Source organism: Bacillus rossius, chromosome 5, assembly GCF_032445375.1.
Source record: "Bacillus rossius redtenbacheri isolate Brsri chromosome 5, Brsri_v3, whole genome shotgun sequence".
NCBI lineage: Eukaryota > Metazoa > Arthropoda > Insecta > Phasmatodea > Bacillidae > Bacillus > Bacillus rossius.
In genome coordinates this window covers 10,737,402-10,757,342 of record NC_086333.1, presented here as the reverse complement: position 1 = coordinate 10,757,342, position 19,941 = coordinate 10,737,402, and the positions used below count along the sequence as shown (strand labels likewise).

Below are 19,941 nucleotides of genomic sequence, written 5' to 3'. Positions count from 1 at the left end.
AGGTAATAGAACATCGACCTTATGTGTTGAGACAGAGCGTCGTTGGCGCTCTCTAGGAACAAACAGCAGAAACCAAGTCGACGGTATCCAAAATGGCGGCCTCCAGTGGAACAGAAAAAAATCAAGAGCGACGCTGTCGCTATCTAGGAACAAACAACAGAAACAAAGTCGACAGTATCCAAGATGGCGGCCTCCAGTGGAACAGAAAAAAATCAAGAGCGACGCTGGCGCTGTCTAGGAACAAACAACAGAAACAAAGTCGACAGTATCCAAGATGGCGGCCTCCAGCGGAACAGAAAAAATCAATATGGCGACAGGGAAGAAAATTTCATCATAATGAGTAGGGCGCTCTATTTAAAGATGGCAGCAATGATCTACTTGTGCCGTTACGCTGTGTCCCGTTACACTGTGTCCCGTTACACTGTGTCCCGTTACACTGTGTCCCGTTACACTGTGTCCCGTTACGCTCATCCAAGATTGCCGTCGTGACGTCACAATCCAAGATGGCGGACCCCAATACCAAAACCAGCGCTTGGCGCCTGGGCCCGGAGCCCCCAATATACACTACTTATACACAAATTAAAGGCTTGTAGGTATCCTAGCAGCCACGGTTACTGGCCAGGTTAAACTAACTTCAAAAACACTAGCTGAAAGACAGACATTCGTTGCAGTGTCTGAGGACGATATAATGTAACATTTCACCCATACCTCGTTTAGTAGGAGGTTACAATTCGTAACAAAAATTTATGGAAAACTTTTACGACGACATTTATTCGAGAGGTAAATAAACTGGATTATTTTGGAAATTGGAGTATAATGAAAGTATTGCAATAGGTATTTTTAATTTAATTTAATATGTAATAACAAAAATAATACTTTTAGTGGTCAGAAATACATTACTTCCAACACTTTTCACTGAAAACACAAAGGCCAAATTCTATAGTCAAAATTGTGCTTCAACTTTGTGTCATGACATCTCCATTTAAAATTCGTTGCATTTGCCACATAAGTGAAACCAAGTCGGTAGCATTACAATTTTATTAAAGTATTGAGTTTGATTTTTAAAGCCATCCGAAAGATAATGGGCAACATTATCGTAAACTATTCTCTTGAATTTTAACCTTCCCATGGTTTTCGGAAGCGAAAGTAAAGATACAATTTTAGACCACACATTTGTGCGCCAATTTTTAAGACATAATGATAGTGGTCCCAAACTATTTAGTACCGACTCTGTGCTCATATTTTAGTCATGCCGGGGGCTCGTACAGAAATAATGAACCTCGCCATATGAATAAAGAGCACTAATATATTAAGGCAGTTTTTATTATTAAGTGCACATACAGGAAATGTAGGGTTTAGTCGAAGGGAGAAGGATCATTCCCCATACCCCCAGAATTGTCTTACATCTACAGTTTCCTATCTATTTTAAATTTGTTAACAGAAATAAATTATTTCATTGTTTATTTTTAATAAATATTAAACTTATTAATTAGATAAATAAAAACGGCCACATAATATGCATAATTATAGAGTAGCTACTTTTTTAAACACATATTAAGACCATTATAAGCCGTGTTAGAGAATGGGTTAATTTTCATACATGTCAAATTAACCTAAGAACACGTAAAATAACATAATAATAACTGTCCACGAATAGACGTAAGAAATATGGTTTCGGCCCAATATTTGTGAGAAAAAATTTTCCGTGTGCGACCACACTTCCCCTCAGAAAAATTTCTATAAAAATCTTAAATTTTATATCTTACTCTGCCTGCAAATATTTTTTCTTAAAAGACAGCCTACCTACGGTCATAGTTACAATTTGGTGGGTTTTAAGCCCATTAAAACGAAACTTTGATTGCCAACAGCGATATGTTTAATTTTATAATTTATTACCAACAAAAAGATTAAAAAAAGAAAAAAAAATGTAACCAAAATACATAGGTACACTTCTGGTTTAAGCATTTAGCTGACTGTATAATTTTCACACTAAATACTTACAAATAAAATAAAATTTCTGGTTTCACTATAATAAAAAACCGAGTTAGCTAGAAAATTAGAAATTTGACTATATAATTTTAAATATACATAATTATAAATACTTATGTATAGAAAGTACATATAACTGTATTAAAAAGTATATATATTGAATTAACAGATGAATACTGTAGTTAATAAGAAATATTTTAGTTTTCCTTTATGGTACTTTTCCCTTATGGTAGTTTTCCCCTTGCCATCTACTAGAGCGGGGGAAAAGTACCTTAATGGAAAACTACCATAATGGAAGAATTCCACCTGGTCCCCTTTGTTGCAAGGGGAAAAATGCCATAATGGAAAACTACCATAATGGCAGAATTCCCCTCGGCCTCCACGGAACAGGGGGAAAAATGCCATAATGCAAAACTACCATAATGGCAGAATTCCCCATGGCCTCCGCGGAACAGGGGGGAAAAATGCCATGATGGAAAACTATCATAATGGCAGAATTCCCCTCGGCCTCCAAGGAACAGGGGGGAAAAATGCCATAATGGAAAACTACCATATTCCTTAAATTCGCCGTCAGAAGTGCTATCTGTAGACTTTTAAGTGAACCAAATAAACTGCTGGTGTTGCCAGCGCTACCTAGCGACGTATTCTATACACTACTCTGAGAGCAAGGCCGTGGTACTTATTTCATGGAGTGTATACGAAAATATGGCAGTTTTCCCCCTCGTCCTTTTAACTTATGGTAGTTTTCCAATATGGTACTTTTCCCCCCGGTTTCGAAAAGGCCAAGGGGAAAATTCCACTATGGTAGTTTTCCATTATGGTACTTTTCCGCGCCTCCCGTGCAGGTAGTACCTGGTTCAGGGAAGTTCCCACTGCTCAATCCTTAGCAGCCTGTTCAGCGCTCTTCAGTGCGTATTATTTTTAAACGGCTGCGTGTAAAATTCCAAAAACAACGCGATATTGGACTTTCAACAAACCTTCGATTAGAGTTTCCAGGCAGTGCACAGACATATGTTAGGTATCAAACGATGAGGTATTCTTTCTACTGTATATAGTTTAACTTCCATTTTGATTCGTCGAATACGAACTTAGGTGGAAAACGTTTCACAGACGTCTGCACTCGCTACTTGTGAAAAATTGGTAATATTAGCTTATCATCGTTTGGCTTTCCCTGATATAGCTCTGACATATTTTAGTTTAACAAATATCCATGGTGCTTTGTCTCTATACGGGATTCACCCCATCTCTCTACATTATGTTAGTAACATGTAAGAGGCGATTTAATGAAATACTGCACTTCTAAATTATACAGAGATTTATAATTTGATTATTTTATGATAGAAATATTGCACCTATTAAAACGAAATTTTATTTTGGTAAACAAGAAGGTTACATGCATGTATAGTTAATTCGTGAGACACGAGACTTTTTAAAATTCTGAATAAAACTGCTTAAAATTATTAAAACTTAATGTTTAATATCTCATTTAAAATGTTATGAAAAATTTCGAAACTACGTACATACAACAACAGTAGCTAAATAAAACTTTTGTCAAAATTGCGTTCCAATCTGTAGCAAAAAATTTAACTAACGCTCACTCTTAATGTTCCAACAGCTCAATTGGGTACCTAAAGGTTTGGATATATAAAATATTTACGGGTGATTTGAGTCGTTTAAGCAAGCACAAATATATAAACATATATATAGTGTTATAATATATGTTCTAAAATGTTCCAGGTTAAATTTTAATAATGCCATATAAGTAATTTCTAATGTGTGTTCCCTAGTGCACAATGTCTTTTTTGTATACAAAATAGTTCAATTATAAAACAAAATAGTTTAAATTATAACACTAACGTTCATTCCTAATTTTAAGTTTAGCCATGTACAAAGTATTAGAATGAGTAACTATTGTATGACTCAGGGGCATGCCAACTGTTCAGGTTTTCTGTATGTGGGGGAAGGAAGAGGAGCATGAATAATGATATGTTTATAGTGAGATTAAGTTCCCTTACCATGGATGGGACCTCTTCCTCACCTGTTGGGCCGGCACTGTTAAAACTTCACTGGTATAATTTTTCCCCAGTTGTTTTGTAAGATATTCTTATCCCTACCTATATTAAAACTTACGTAATTCTTTTGGAAACACAAACTTTTAAATGCTTAATCTTAGGCTAAATGCTACAATGGTAAATCACGTGTTTACACACCTAGGTTATGTTGCAGTTATATCATTGCATTAAGAATAAAGTAAAACTGACCTAAACAACGTTTGCGATTGCTTTGTTAACGTGTGCCGTAGCTTTTTCAACTTCTGAATGTAAATATATCGTCGCGGTGTGACAGAGAAATAGTAGTGGATGTAGAAAGTATTACCTGAACGCAAATCCCACGTAGTGTAATATTTCATCTCTCGGTGTATGGCATTTGGTAAGAGTAATTTTGTGTATGGAACGAATATGTGTAGCCACGCTGCTGCCATCTGTGGTGAACGGCGCCAATCAAAGTTCACAAAGCTAACGGAAACTTTACAGTATTAAATGTTTAATTAATTTCGCAAGATGAATAACATTTTGATAAAATTCCTTGTGAAAAATCAGTTCCTAAGCCAGGGGGTTTAGTTTTTTTTTTCATTTTTTTTTTAAATTTTATTGGAGCCGTTTCATTATATAGTCTATCGCTCTACACAGCAAATGATTTGATAGTCAACGTAGCTGCTCTGGCAACGAATTCTAGTGGCAGGTGTGGAAACTACATGTTATTCGCGTCCACCCACCATAGTTCATACAGACAAAAATTAATTTTATACTATTAACTGTTAAATAAATTTGAACAAGATGGGCAGTATTTTAATAAATTTCCTTATCAAAAATTAGATGTTAGCCGGGGTTCAGTATTTTTTAAATCCTTAATTGCTTTTATCGCAGCCGTTTCATTATTTAGTTTAACATTTCGGCCTGCTAGTCAAATAATTCAATAGTCGGCTTAGTTGTTCCGGCAGTGAATTTTAGTGGCGAGTGTGGAAAATATATGGGGTTCGCGTCAATAAATGTAGCCGAGAACACAATTTGCGTTTACTTTTCAAGCTCGGCATTATTTGAAGAATTTTTACGTTAAAAGTTGTGTCAGATTTTCGTTTTATAAGTTTATTTGCAACATTAGAACATATGAATTTTGCTCGTTACTGAGGTTACATTGTACACATATCTGGCGAGTACTATAAGACTCGCTTACATTTTATTTATATGAATTACCCCAACATTGAATATATATTTATAAAACACACAGTTCGTGGCATTTTTATTTTAATTTGATATACGGGTCTAATTTACATATAAAACATCAACTGAAACGACTTTTAAAGGAAGATTCATGTGACTTAAAATAGTTGTTTTGGGTAATTTTTGAATAAATAAAACCAGTGTGCGTATATATGGTAGCACAGCAGCAATAGAATTAAATGTGTGGGCTGGCATTTTGCAGATGTACGCCATTATGTGGTGTGTGGACTTGCCAAGCAAGATAGGTGACTTGGAGTGCCTGATATTGCTTACTTCGTGCATCTGCCACGACCTGGACCACCCTGGCTTCAACAACATTTATCAGGTGAGTCTAGTCAATGTCCTCTCTAAATAGCTGGTGTGTTCCACGCCATGTTCTATGATAGCTAATCACGCTCGTGTGATAAGGGTGATGGCTAAATGTATTTTCTGTCATGATTCACGGCAATTTATTCATCGAATAAGTGCTCTCGAAGACATCTTTAATACTGGAAATTTTGTGATGTTACATTTTCATGTTGTATCTGATAATGGAAAAGTTAAACATTTACCTCAAAAATTTTCACATAAGATGTAATTCAATAAAGTAATGCAATACTGCTAGCACAATTTTAAAATCAAAATAAGACTATTATCAAAAAATATAAACATTTATTTATTTTGGGAGGTCGACCAAACGATTTTTTCAAATGGTAAGGAAAAATTTATTTTCTAGGACATTGATAAAAAATTTCCGATCGATTTGCCCATATTCTAAAAATCACAGCATTCATTCAACTTTCAAATCCTTTAGATGATTTTAGGAACCATGGTATCGGTGAAAAACTAATGTGCCTGTTACAATTTAACTGGAGCTTACATAATCACAAGTTTAGGTATTAAATGTATTGTTACGAGAATACTAGAGGCGAGACAACGAGGCAGGCGAGTCGGCCCGGTGAAACACTGCCAAGCGGGGGTCCAAGGGAGACCCACGTCCCGGTCAGTTAGCGCCAGTCCCTCTGCAGTAGTTCATTAGAAGCGGCGCCTCTCTCCCTGTTTATCGAGTGTTCGGCACGTTCCCGGAGCCCCGTCTGCATCAAGTGCCGTAACTAACACGTCATTCATATCGCAACTTCACGTATTAAGTCAGGTATTCTGATGATGTGACACTTGGAATGGCAACGAGATGTATCCAGGTCGAGACTTTGCAGGTATTTAAGACGAAAGCCGTCCTGCGGCGAGTAGTGTGAGTGACGGAGGCGAGTGTGTGAGCGATGCCGTCGTATCCTCGGAGTGACTCCTTGGTGAGCGATAGTGCAAATAGAGTGATGGGCTTCGTGTGCATCGGAGACCGAAGCAGCCACGACTGTGTTGTTTGTCTGACGGATGAGTGAGTAGTGCGAGGCAGTGTGTTGGAACAGTTGCTTGGTAAGAGACGAGCCACTGTCAAGCGGAGCTCCAGTGGGGAGAGTGGTATTCTGTGGACGTAATGAAAGAGTAATTAATTGGTTAAATTGTAACTAAAATAAAAGTGTAGGCCTACATATTAGTTAATAAATAAAACTCATGCAAATTAATTGAAATTTACTTTTTGGGCCTGTTTTACCCACTTATAGTAATATACGAATAACAAAATTGTTTGTAGATGATAAAACTCATGTTAATTAATTGCAATTTACTTTTTGGGCCTGTTTTACCCACTTATAGTAATATACGAATAACAAAATTGTTTGTAGATAATAAAACTCATGTTAATTAATTGCAATTTACTTTTTGGGCCTGTTTTACCCACTTATAGTAATATACGAATAACAAAATTGATTGTAAATTAAGAATTTTAGTTTTTTAATAACATAAAATTAGTTATAAGAATGTTGTTAAAGTTCTTAAATAAACTAATGTAAATATATAAATAATACTTCTATTAATTCCGCCGTAACCTAAAAAAAACTAAACCAATTTTGATTAAACTTTTTGTAAGTTATTTGGCTTGCTTAAACACTATACTGTATGACATAACAAAAATTCATCCCTAAAAGGAACTAAAGCACTAAATATTGGCTAGTAATAAAAACATATATTTAAAGCTATTCATGCAGAAACTATCATATTAGGTAGGGATTGTAAACAAAAGATTAACCTCATCTCCTTTCCCCTTTTATTTATTTCTATTCCTAAATGTGGTTAAGAGTGTAGGTTTGATTTTATGTAAAAAAGGCATGCTTTATAATTTACTAGTAGGTAGATAAGAAACGAAGCCATTATTATGTACTTAACAACATAGAAATTGAGATATTTTTATTTTTAAATTTTTTGGTTGAAAATAGGGTAAGTTATAAATACCACATAAACATACTTAAATATTATTCTTAAATTCTTAAAATAATTCTAAGCTCACAAGTAGTATAGTTAAAATAGCAGCTCTTGTGTCCGGATTCAGGCCGAGGAGCCCAGGAACCGAACGCCATTTGGATTGTGACGTCATGGTGGCAAAATGTTTCTTAAAAGTCTCCAAAAACAAATAAAATTTCTCAAAATGACTACAAATTTACCTATTTTGAGATAAATATTCATATTTATTTCCTTAAAATCTCCAAAGGGGCTAAATTTCCTCAGATAGAGATAATATCAGAGAAGAGTTATTTTCCTTAGAGAGGGGCCATATTCCTCAAAAAGGGGCCTTATACTCACAAGGCCCTCTCTGAAGTCATGACCTCCACCTTGACCCCTGTCCTTATCTTTTAAATCATTAAATTTTAACCAATCGTTTCCAAAAAAAATTAAAATTCGGAATTAAATTTAAAAGTTAATACAATTTTGATAAAAAAATTGTTAGCCATTGATTTCAGAAGTACTGGGTTCGATTCCCACCAAGGGCAATTTTAAAAAGTTACCAGGGATTCTTCCTCATTATTTTCCTCACTAAAACTAACCCGCACTACTGATATTAATACAACCTCCATCAGTGTGACATTTTGGCAGTCAATTTGGATCCGCGACATTCGTTCTTCTTGTCGACTGCTAGAGTGTGCTACCAACATATTTTTTTTAATCATCCATTAGAAAACAGTAGTGTCAGTAACCAAGTAGTAGAGGCCCCCATCTTGTCAGCCATCATGGCCGCCGTGTTAAAAATGTATTATTATTTTCCAAAAAAATTTGGAAAAATTCGAAACATCTTTCGAAAATTTAGGAGACGCGGTTGTCAAGTAATCAGAACACTCGCCTCATACCAAGGCGACCAAGTTTCGATTAACGGTGGGCTCGAACCCAGATTTTTGCAAGTGGGAAACGTGGCCGGCGATGCCATGGCAGGTGGGGTTTCTCGAGGCAGATCCGTTTCCCTGAGCAATTCATTCCGTTGATGCTCCATACCCCACCTCATCACACCTCACCTCACGCATTCTCCAGGCTCGCCGGAATGACAGGTCTGTCCCTCGGGTACAGCAGCCGGCTCCTGAGATCGACCCTGTTCCAGGCGGGAAACTATATTTCGATTTTCATTTAGTATTCTACTGTTAATGTCCATTCCCATTTATCGTTCAAACCTTGCTCAATGCCAAAATTTGTTTCATTAAATACCAATCAAATGTAATGTTTTACCATAAAAATATAGGGTTTCAAAAAGTAAAACATCACTTTTTTTTACGAATAATATTTATTTTCGTAAATTCTGCACTACTACAAAAACAAACAAACAAATTAATTCAAGCCTTTAGTGTTCCTCGATTTCCGCATCTGCGAATTAAAGCAACATGGGAAGCCCCACCATTTGATGAAGTTTGTGCCATCAAATCTTCTTACCCCGTTGGGGGCTGGGCCGCTATCCAGGCTGGTCAGTTGCAGCATTTTCCGTAACACCCTTTTCCTTAAATGTTGCCTTGGCAGTGCTTCACCTCTACACGTACAAAGGAGTAGTTCCTTCACTCCTACAGCATCACGGGCACGTCTCCCGTCTCGGTGCTGCTCCGTCCCTCCAGCTCGGCCGAAACACAGGCGTGGTGAGAACCGCGGGCCCTTCTAGGGCGCACTCTTCTACCCCCTTCTTCTGCTGCTGCTCTAACCTCCTCCCCATCGAGTTCCTTCTAAGGTGTCCATGCCCGCAACCATAGCGCAGCCTCGGTGTGCCATCTGTAAGACACGGTAGGAACTAAAGTAGGGCCCGAGGTAGTTACTGATTTTACCACTAGGGAGAGCGATCTTTAGAGAGGTTTTCCATTTTCGACTTCCTCTCCTTTTTCTGATACTTCAACAGTTCAATAAAATTAGTGTAGTCAAAAAATACCTTTTAAGTAAATCACATTCAAAATTCTAAAAAAGGCTTTATATCCTCATAGACCTACCAGTCTACAGTAAGCCGATATGACCACCATATCGGAAATTTGTATTTATTGGCCTATAAATTCTGAAAACATTCTAAATATCAACAAATAATAATGATTGACGCGATTTCCATCCTTGGTTTGATTCTCAGCCAAAGATAAGAGTAACTAAAGCTTAAAATAAATATTAAATTCAGTTTCCTATTACCTTTCGCGGACTTTATTAATAATTCAATCTACGAAAAACAATACTAGACAATATACCTGTCCAGAGAATTAAATATGTTGTCGCGCTACCTAGCATAGATTTTTTTTCGATGCATGAAATACATTCCAAACAGTTCATGTATAATTTGATATGTATAGACCGAATGTCTTCGGACCTTGAGAAAAGGTCGTGTACAATGTCAGACTTATAAGCGAGAAATTTCCGAAGTAGAAGACCTTCTTCGTCGATAGCTAATAAACATATTTCAAGCAGCCAAGAAAATGACTCTAGACTTTCAGACCTAAAGTATCGATGAATTCAATTACAAGAAATAAGACCACGACGAAACATGTTTTATGCTTACTAAAGGACCAAGAATACCTGATGAATGTTTTATCAATATTAAGAGGTTTTGAACCAGTAAATATTCAGGATCAGCCACAAATTTGACCACGCACAGCTAACGAAACAACACGCATTCAACACAAGTAAACAACACACAATACAAAAAATACACGCACTGGCCACACACAGTACACACACACACTGGACACGTACTGGACACACAGGAAACACACAGTTCACAGAGTACACACACTGGACATGCAATGAACACACAGTACACACACATTGAACACAAATAGTACACACATATTGAACACACACAGTACACACATACTGGACACGCATTTGACACACAGTAAACACACTGTACACAGAGTAAAAACGCACTATTCACACAATGGACACACAGTACGCATACAGCATATGCAATGAACATGCAATACACACACAGGATATGTTTTTGCCTAAATAAAGCACTTTTGGATGAAAATTCGATGTGGTGTGATACGACCTCGTCACAGGGATACGATCTCGCCAACTGCTCCAATGCTCCAACAGCTCCAACATATCCCACAGCTATAATTGCTCCAAGTGATTCGATACTCTAAGAGCTCCAATGCTCCAAGAGCTCCAATGATCCATTTGCTCCAACAGCTCCAAGTGCTACAAGTGCTCCAATAGCTCCAACTTACCCAATTGCTCCAAGAGCTCCAAAGCTACATTTGCTCCAAGAGCTCTAGTGCTCCCATTGCTTCAATTGGCCAACATCTCCAAATGCTCCAAATGCTGCCACTGCTCCGGTCCGGCGCCAGGCTTCAGGCTGTGGTGTTGTGGTGTTTTCCGCCATATTGGATTGTGACATCACAGCGGCCATATTGGATGACCTTGACCTTTGACTTGACCTTGGCGGCCATATTGGATCCGACATCTTGGATCTGCAATCTTGGATGACATAATTTTGTTTTCTCGAACATCCGCCATTTTAATCCTCCATTTTGAATTTTGACGTCACCGTTGCAATTTCCGTTACCATCACCATCTTGAAAATATTTATTTATTATCCAATTTTAATGAATAAAAATTTAAAATTTGTAAAAAAATTCAAGCTCGGAGTCCTTCGTTCTAACCTGATAGTCCAAAAAAATGGTGGCTTCCGTCCCGCCTCGTCACTCTCACCTGATGACCGAGGGGAACGAGTGGATCTTTTGGTTCCAGAAGGTAAAACAATGATTTCGTCCAGGCGTTGGTTTCTCTGTTTTTTATTTTACTTTTGATTACTTGTCATAATATAGAGCTACATCATGTGAGTTAATTAACAGAAAGCATATACAACATGGAAATGATATTACATTAATACAAGAATGAATACAAGAATGGACCGGCCTTTATTTGAGAATTAACATAAGTAGATTTAACAAATTTTTAGTTCAAGTTACTAATAAGTAAACAAATTAAATTATCTTAGTGAGGCTCTTGATTTCAGATCGAAGATATGTCGTGGTTAGATGCTAGTCCGAAAAAGGCATAAAAAATTGAAAGGCTGGTGTTTTGGAGATTGTAGGATGTAGTGGGACAGCTGACGAGATGTCAGAGGGCCTGGGTCATCTGCCCCGATGAAGGCTGATCCGGTCCTTGGAAAAGTACCCGGGTTCGGTACTCGGTGCCTTGGTCCAGCACTTGTACTCTGTTACTTGGTCCCTGTCTGTAAACAGATCCAAACACCCATGTTTAGGGCTGAATCACAGACAGTAGGTGGAATAGGCAGAAAATGCCTTCTAGTTACGATGACAGGTGGGGGAGGGGTGGTGCTAAAAACTCACCAAACAGGGTGATGTCTTCCAGGGCCTGCCCGCTGGTTGAGCAGACGAGCGCGACGCGGATGATCCATGATTCTCAAAGAAAAATTATCTACGATGACTAATACATTACTACTTTAGCTAAATTTACGTGGACTGACTAATGCCTATACACTAATATGGTGGGAAACATCCCTTGTCTAATCTGATCACATCTTAAGAGAACAACACGTAGAGGCGTCCGATGACGTCTGGTTCTATACAGTCAGTCCTGAATCGCGGCGCGCAGTGCAGTAAGTTAGGGATGGCCGATACTCGTAATTAAAAGCGATGTTAACGGAAGAAAGATGGGGGGAGGGGGGTAGGCTTTCGGCTCTCGAACCGAAAGGTTCCGAACATTACCGAGGTGCTTGTCGAGGAAGGCAGACTTCGATATCTCGAAGTTGTTGGTACTGCCCGATGTCAGCGCAACCTACTGAGGTGTGGCTGAATTGAGTAAAGATTGACTAGTGCGGGTCGCTGGTAGCAGCATTGGGCTTACGGGAAGGACTGAGCCAGCTCTCTGGTGGCTTGGGAAGTAACTACTTTAACTGATTACTGCGGGAGACACCAGAGGGGAGGCGTTCCGCGAGCACTCAAACTCCCAGGGGAAGAGATTCTAAAAACTGCCGCTAGATGGCATAAGTATGTACTTCATGTACTACTATCGTGGCCTTGGGGCGAGGCCGAGCCTGGCCGGGTTTAGCGTCCAGTCAATGACCCGGGGCGGTTTTTCCAGGAAAACCTGGAGAGGGCGGAAGGGGTTAAAACTGTGGTGCCAGTGGGAACGGTGGTCTACAAGACCCGGAGGCGTGACTTTGGCGAAGATGATTCGTGATCATGCCTAGGAGTGCTCGCGTCAGGCGAGGTCATGGAACTTGCCGATACAAAGAACTTGCAGGCTCTAGCAGTCCTCGTCACGAATCGGGGACGAATTACAGGAGACGTCCGTTGTCCAAGGCGTGAATAAAAGGATCGCCCTGCTGGGTCATTGAAATGGTAAAGCTGGGAAAATTTGGGGAGATGAGTCTGACAAAGGTTGGATGGGAGTGTACAGGAGGGTGAACAAGTTTAAGTTCTTGCAACAGAGGAATGATTGGAGACATTATTTAAATTGAAAAAAAAATTCAAATTTAAAATTGCACCAAAACTACTATAGCCCATCCCACTCTTAGATTGCAGTACACGGCTTATGGCGTGCGCTGTTGCCAAATCTCTAACACATTACGAATTTCAGGAGATGTGTGTCTTTGTAATTCGGATCGAACAAGAAGCATTTTAAGAAATCATATCGTAATTTATAATATTTTATACTATTACACATATAAATTTGTATTAATGCCACTTTTATGTAAATTTCAGATAAAATCTACCTATTGTAGACGAACATTTCTTATAGTTTTCTTTTATGTTCTGAAAATCCCATATATATATAACATTTTCATGCGCCCGATAAATGCCGCATTTTTGGACAAGTCATGTCCAAAATTATAAATAAAATATGGTAATGGAAATTCTCGTTCGAGTAAGTTATGGGAAAATTCCGAACCAATCTGTTTAAATTGTTTGTAAATATCATAATCATTTTCCAAAACTTTGTCTAAAAAAATGTTTGATAAGATGCTTGGTGTTGAGAAGGATAGAAAAATAATTCAAAATTTTGTACCATGACCGCTATTAAATTCCTTCGTAATTATTTCATACATTTTACATATTATGTTCAAGATTCGATTAAAATATTTTTGTAGCAACCTATACTGCATGGGGAAAAAGAAAATATGGGGTTAAGGATATAAAAATCCCTTTTTGTTCTAATCTAAAGAAATATAATCATCAAAATCTTCCTGCGCCTTTAGGCTGTTCTGATAAGAAATTTTTTTTAACTTTAACCTACAACAAGAATATGTTCACACACATTTCATTCATAGGAATTTATACGATAAATGTAACGTTAACTTGATTAAGAAATTAATAACATCACATACCTTTTAATCACTATCGCTACCGCTGACCAATGTTGATACCCCTTCCATAAGAGTAGCACAGAGCTGACCAGAAGAATGGGGTTGGGGTGACGGATATGACTGGGATGAATTGGACGAGGCTAAACTTATCAAAAACCTTACCTCATCATCTTGAAGTTCGTCAGCTCTCCACAGCTCTTCTTCCATGTTTTTCATAGTTTGTACATAATTTTTCCATTTTTCTTTTGATACGTGGTCATAACCCTTTGTTATTAAGGACTCCAAATCATGTGCCTTGAAAGTTGTGTTATGCTGTCTTACGAATGATTTCACTTGGGCCCATTCCATTTCAATAGGGTTTAGCTCGCAATGATACGGGGGCAAGCGAAGTACAGTTCGACCTACGCATTTGGCTATTTCTTCAAGTTTGTATTTCTTTTACTTGTGCCATTCTCGTCCTACTATGTGTAGCAATTCCCGCTTAATCATACTGACATCATAAGCAGAGGCACTGGAAAATACCGTTTATAATGGCTGTTCGTAGCATTTATATTTTGCCATATAGCATTTATATAGCTTTAATTTTAATTATTCTCCCAGTTTATGTGGATGTTGTAAGCTTTGCACATAAGTATGTTAGTGTCAACATAGAAATGGTGCGACATGTATTGCTCTGCACGTGAATGCACGGTAACAGATTTTGTCCTTCCCATAATGGTAAAAAAAATATATATATATATTTTATAGTTCTAACTCCTTTGTACGCGAACGCGATACAGAAAACCGACTTTAATAACAGTAATTTGATTGTGAATAGCAGCGCAATATTTTAGTTTCACAGATTACCGTTTGTTTTTCGGGTTAGGAAATTAGGAAAACACTAGGTAAATTCAACAAATGAGCGACAAAAGCATAGAGCTACATTGCTGCCATCTTTTTTTCCCATTAAAGTGCTAACGAATTTGACTGAAGTAGATTTTCGTAATTTTTTTTGTAGCTGCGTGTGTTGTAAACTTAATGCATTTTTATATTTTAGTTGTTGTCATTTAACAGTAAATAATTTGATTTCTTGTGTTAATATCACACAAGCACGCACACGTTTGCAAACATGGCCGCTTCAATGTTTTCACTTTCTTTGCCGTGAAAATATTCATGCACGTAAATAAACGTCTCTCTTTAATCGCTTACATTTGTTTGGGTCGTACGTTACGTTTGCCGTTAACCAAGTTTCCGCGCGAGCCTATGCGTTTTTAAATTGTGTTTCGTGTTATTTACAAGATTCATATACTGTGTTGATTGTTTACATGGCTCGCCATCGTCACCGGTTATTAGGTAATCTTCAAACACGGTAAGAAGTGGCATAAAATAAAGAAGGTTCTTTATTGTATGAGGTTAAGCCGTTAATAATAAGAAATGGTTTATTTAAAAATATTAGGTAAACCTAAAATATACTGGAAATTATAATATTACTTGAAATTTTAATAATTAATTCAAAAAACGGGATTGTAGCGTTTATTCGTCGGTAAACCATTTTGTCGCTTTTATTCGCGCCTATATCGTTTTTACGATTTTCCAGAGCCTCTTATCATAAGGAATGCTTTTCTCCGTGAGCCGCTGTCTTATATCCCCCACACGCAAACGTTGCACGGGAATCGGTTCACACATCCTGCTATGGTATGACGCATTAACCAAAACAATAACAGATCCCTCTGGAGTGTTTGGCAAAAGTTGTTCGGCAAACCACTTTCCATACCCATCTGCAGTCATTTCATAATGACCGTCAGCTGTGTTCCTTTTGCACAAGAAATTAAGGGCAGCATTTTGAACAAAACCGTTCTCATTACCTGCATGCACTAATGCAAAACGTCCACCTCGTCCTGTAGGAGGTTTAAGGCCTGATCTAAGGCCTTCAATGGCTGCCTGCCGAGCGCTCTTCACTGTTGTATCTTTCCATGCCTTTTCCACAATGAGCCCCACATTTACCCAATATTCATTTGTATAGATAACTGGTTTTCCTAAATCCCTAAATCTTTTTACTTCTCTCAAGTAGGTATGCCGCCACCGAATTATGTCGTCACGTTCTATGAATGTTGCCTTGTTTCCTCTTCTTAAATACTCAAACCCAATGTCGTGAAGGAACCTATGCAGGGTGGTATGAGAGAAATCTGGCAGTGATTCGTCACTATTCACTTTTGCTAAAATGGCATTTAAAGTGGGAGGAATGTTAGCAAACAAAAAAGTGTGAACAATCCGCCGTAGCCCACTCTGCACAATGCCATCCTAAGTTTGTTTTCGGTAATTTTTCTGTTTGTCTTTCCTTTTTGATTTTACCTTACCAGCCGTACTTAGGGTACCATGTCGCTGCAGTTCCGTCCTTATGTTGTAAATGGTTCGATCGGAACAGCCGTTTTCTTTGGAAGCTTCCTTATTTGCTTTGCACACACTCATATTTTTTTGAAAAATACTCAAATACATTCAACACAATCTTGCTCTCCCTCCCGCGTAGCCTATCGATATAATTTCTTTTCGGTGTTCTATCTTCCATATTTTATATGTACGTAATAAAAATAAACGTAGAAAAAAATCACGTATGTTAATATATAATTTGTCAAAATTATAACTGTAACAACGAGTCACCGGACACAACGCGTTGCTTCGTCGCGAGACGCGATACTAACTGGCAGGCTGGTTTTCAGAAATGCGTGTCTAAGGAAATACATGGTTGACTAAGGAAGCCATGTATTTGAAATTACTCGCAGGACAGAACCCCACTTATCTAAACACACGACCCTGTTTCCTCTTACGACGGCAGCCTGTGAGAGAAACCTCTATTGCAGCGCGCTCTTGTACTGATAAGACACATCTTTAACAGCTATTTCCACGGAAACTTGAGATGGAGCTGCTTTTAAAAACTAATTCAATTCATTGTGAACATTTTTCACGCTTTCGTCCCCCATCTATCTTTAATAGAAAATTTCTTTTCTGCTGGTCAATTTTTGATGTGTCAGTTTGTGAGAAAATGGATTTCAATATATAAAAAAAAATTATTTAAGTGAAACCTGTACAGTTTTTGTCTTAACATTTGTTCGGTGGCGTTCTAAGGCATTAATTTTTTAGTAAAAAAATCTGAATGAAATACACATGTAGGTTTTTTTTATGTCAAACATCTCGGAATACTTCAAAACAGTTCGCAGTGAATAAGTTATGTTTTTTTTTTTAATTTTTTCGGACACTTAAAATATTGTTAAGTATTCAAAATAAGCATTGCCTGATGCATATTTAGATGCTATACAATATGAAAAAAAGCTTGGTCCAAAAATTAAAATTTTAATTTCGTTTGATATTTGGCAACAACACACGAAGAAACAAGGACAGCGCTAACGGCAATCGGCGTGTGATAGAGAGAGAGAGAGAGAGAGAGAGAATGTGCCCATTTACTTCCACACTGCAATCTAAGAGTAGGATGCTCTATAGTTGTGTGGGGGAACTAAATAGGCACCACTTGGGTTGTCAAATGGTTATGTGCGGCTGCTTCTCACCCACACACTTTATATGTCAGTGTGTATATATATATATATATATATATATATATATATATATAGGCCCCACTTCTATGGAGATAAACATACATGTAACACGTTGGGCTGTGTTAAACTGTGTAAAAAAAATCGATATTACTTATGTGGTTCTCCGATGGTATGTGCTGATATTATATAGGCCACAGTTAGGTGTTAATTAAATAGAGGTACAAATATACATAGACATACACTAGGGTAAATGAAATTATCAATAACATAACACAACACTCACAAATAAAATATATAATTATTTATTGCAAATGAAAATGGATTCAAAGTTTACTCTAATTAATTGTATTTATTTAATTACTAATTATATTCGAAACCTAACTGGTACTTGGCATCATAGATCACACATGAATTCCAATCATCAGGAGTTATGGTGCGCACGTTTAAGTTTTTAACAAAAGTCTTTATTCGGGTTCGTCGAAATTACACAGTTTTACTATATGTTTTTATGGATCTTAATAAAATTTTCCTCGGCTAGTAAGGTTTGAAATGTCGTCGGTAGAGCTCAGAGCCTCTCAATCTATAGGACCTCTGAGTCGATGTAATAGTGTGCAAAACAGTTAAATTCTTATCAAAATATTATTTAAATCGTAGATAATGTCAAATTACTTCAAAACATTAATGTTTACAGTTGTTTCTGACGACGATGTGACGGAAAACGGGAGTTACGTGACGATGTGCATAAGTGGAGGAAACAAATTTTTGGCACTTTTAATTACTCACATTTTACACTCCTAGGTCGTTTATCTTTTTAGATAAATCCTAAATTATGTTCTAGACTCCCTAGAATACATAATTAATCATCCTCGGTTCGGGATGCCTACCGCTCATTAGCTAAATTGTAGGATTTATTGCCGTCGACGTCACAAACTACAGCTTTCTTAGCTGGCCATTATAGAACTCTCTTTCCTACTAGCTTCTTAAATTAAGCCAGTTGCCTTAACTTTCAAATGGCGGCCCGAGATTGGCCGAAAATCAGTTACATTATTTCCTTAATAAAACGTGAAATCCGCACGCAACAATAGCGCGGATTACAAAATTTCACGTACAATTAAAATTAAAAATTATTAAAATAATAATTTACATTACAAAATAACGGCGTTAACTTTACCGTTTACCGTCTTAAATTTAATCTAGTCCTTAGAGGGGTCCCAACAATACATATTTCAAATAGTCCAGAAAAATCCAAGAGTCACTTTCTTATAGATACACATAAAAATAAATTACCGTTTCTGAAAATAAATAACATATTAGACATAGAGAAAACAAAATAAATACATCGTAAAATAATAATAATTTATCTGTCAAAACAAATAACAAGTTGCAGTACAGTTGGCGGCACACACACCACTTATCGTAAGCTTAAATTATATCATGTTCGCCATATTGAAAATCCATAAATTCAGTGCTATAAATTCAGGAAAATATATAAAATTAATAAAATAAATTTATTCATTAAAAAAGAAAAATCTTTAAAAAACACCATCGCACTTTTTGTTACGGCCGCTATCTTGGAAAACCACAATTTTTATGCTATAAATTGGGTAAAAATTAAAAATATTATAATATAATTGAATTAATAAAATCTTAATAAAATAATATTTAAAAATGCACTTAGGCCTTGAAGTCCTTGGCTCGAAACTTGTAAGAACCAAAATTAAAAAAAATGTCGATATATCTTCCTTCTATGGAAGCCACCTGCAGACTGGCCTCCCACCACCAATACCAAGGTATATTTCATCAGCTAGTATGACAACACTTCCGCCATATTGTTTTCTTCTGCTAGAGGCCCACCATCTTGTTTACTTTTACTATATCATGATACCACCATGATTGTTTAATTTATACTTGCTAGATTGCACTAATCATTTATTATTACTGAGGCAACCACCATCTTGACATTTGGGCAACAGACTGAAAATATATAATTATTTAGCTAGAAATGCGGGAAAAAATCCAAAATTCACCAAAAAAAATTGCAATCAATATACTGATTGATTACTGTCCTTTGTTCAATCCCTGGGCGATGCAAAAAATTATTTTTTCTTAAAAAATAATAATTTCAATAAATCACATTCAAAATTCTTAAAGAGGGTTTAAATCCTTTAAAAATACCCTCCAGTAAGCCGTTTTGACCACCATATTAGTAATTTGTTTTTATTGACCCATAAATTAATAAATATTCTTAAATTCATCAAAAAAATCACTCATTAATTTATATATTGAATCGATACTTGGTCATTACAAAAATAACTTTAATAAAAATTCCACAAAAGTGACAGGTTCGAGAGATAAAACACCGCAAGTTCTTTTACAAACATCAAATTTATTTAATAAATTCTATACCACTACAAGTAAAAAAGAAACACAGGCAAATTACTAATGTCTTGAGCATTTCTAGATTTAAAGAGTCTTCTTAAAGTACGAA

The 19,941-nt window shown here is 36.9% G+C and overlaps 1 protein-coding gene across 1 annotated transcript in view; it reads left to right on the top strand.

The window, feature by feature from the left end:
• Positions 1-19,941, top strand: part of LOC134531584 (uncharacterized) — a 916,155-nt gene that overhangs the window by 548,627 nt on the left and 347,587 nt on the right. The window contains exon 9 of the mRNA XM_063367300.1: positions 5,473-5,595. Within this exon, the coding sequence (XP_063223370.1) occupies positions 5,473-5,595 (123 nt within the window). The remainder of the gene's footprint in view (positions 1-5,472; positions 5,596-19,941) is intronic.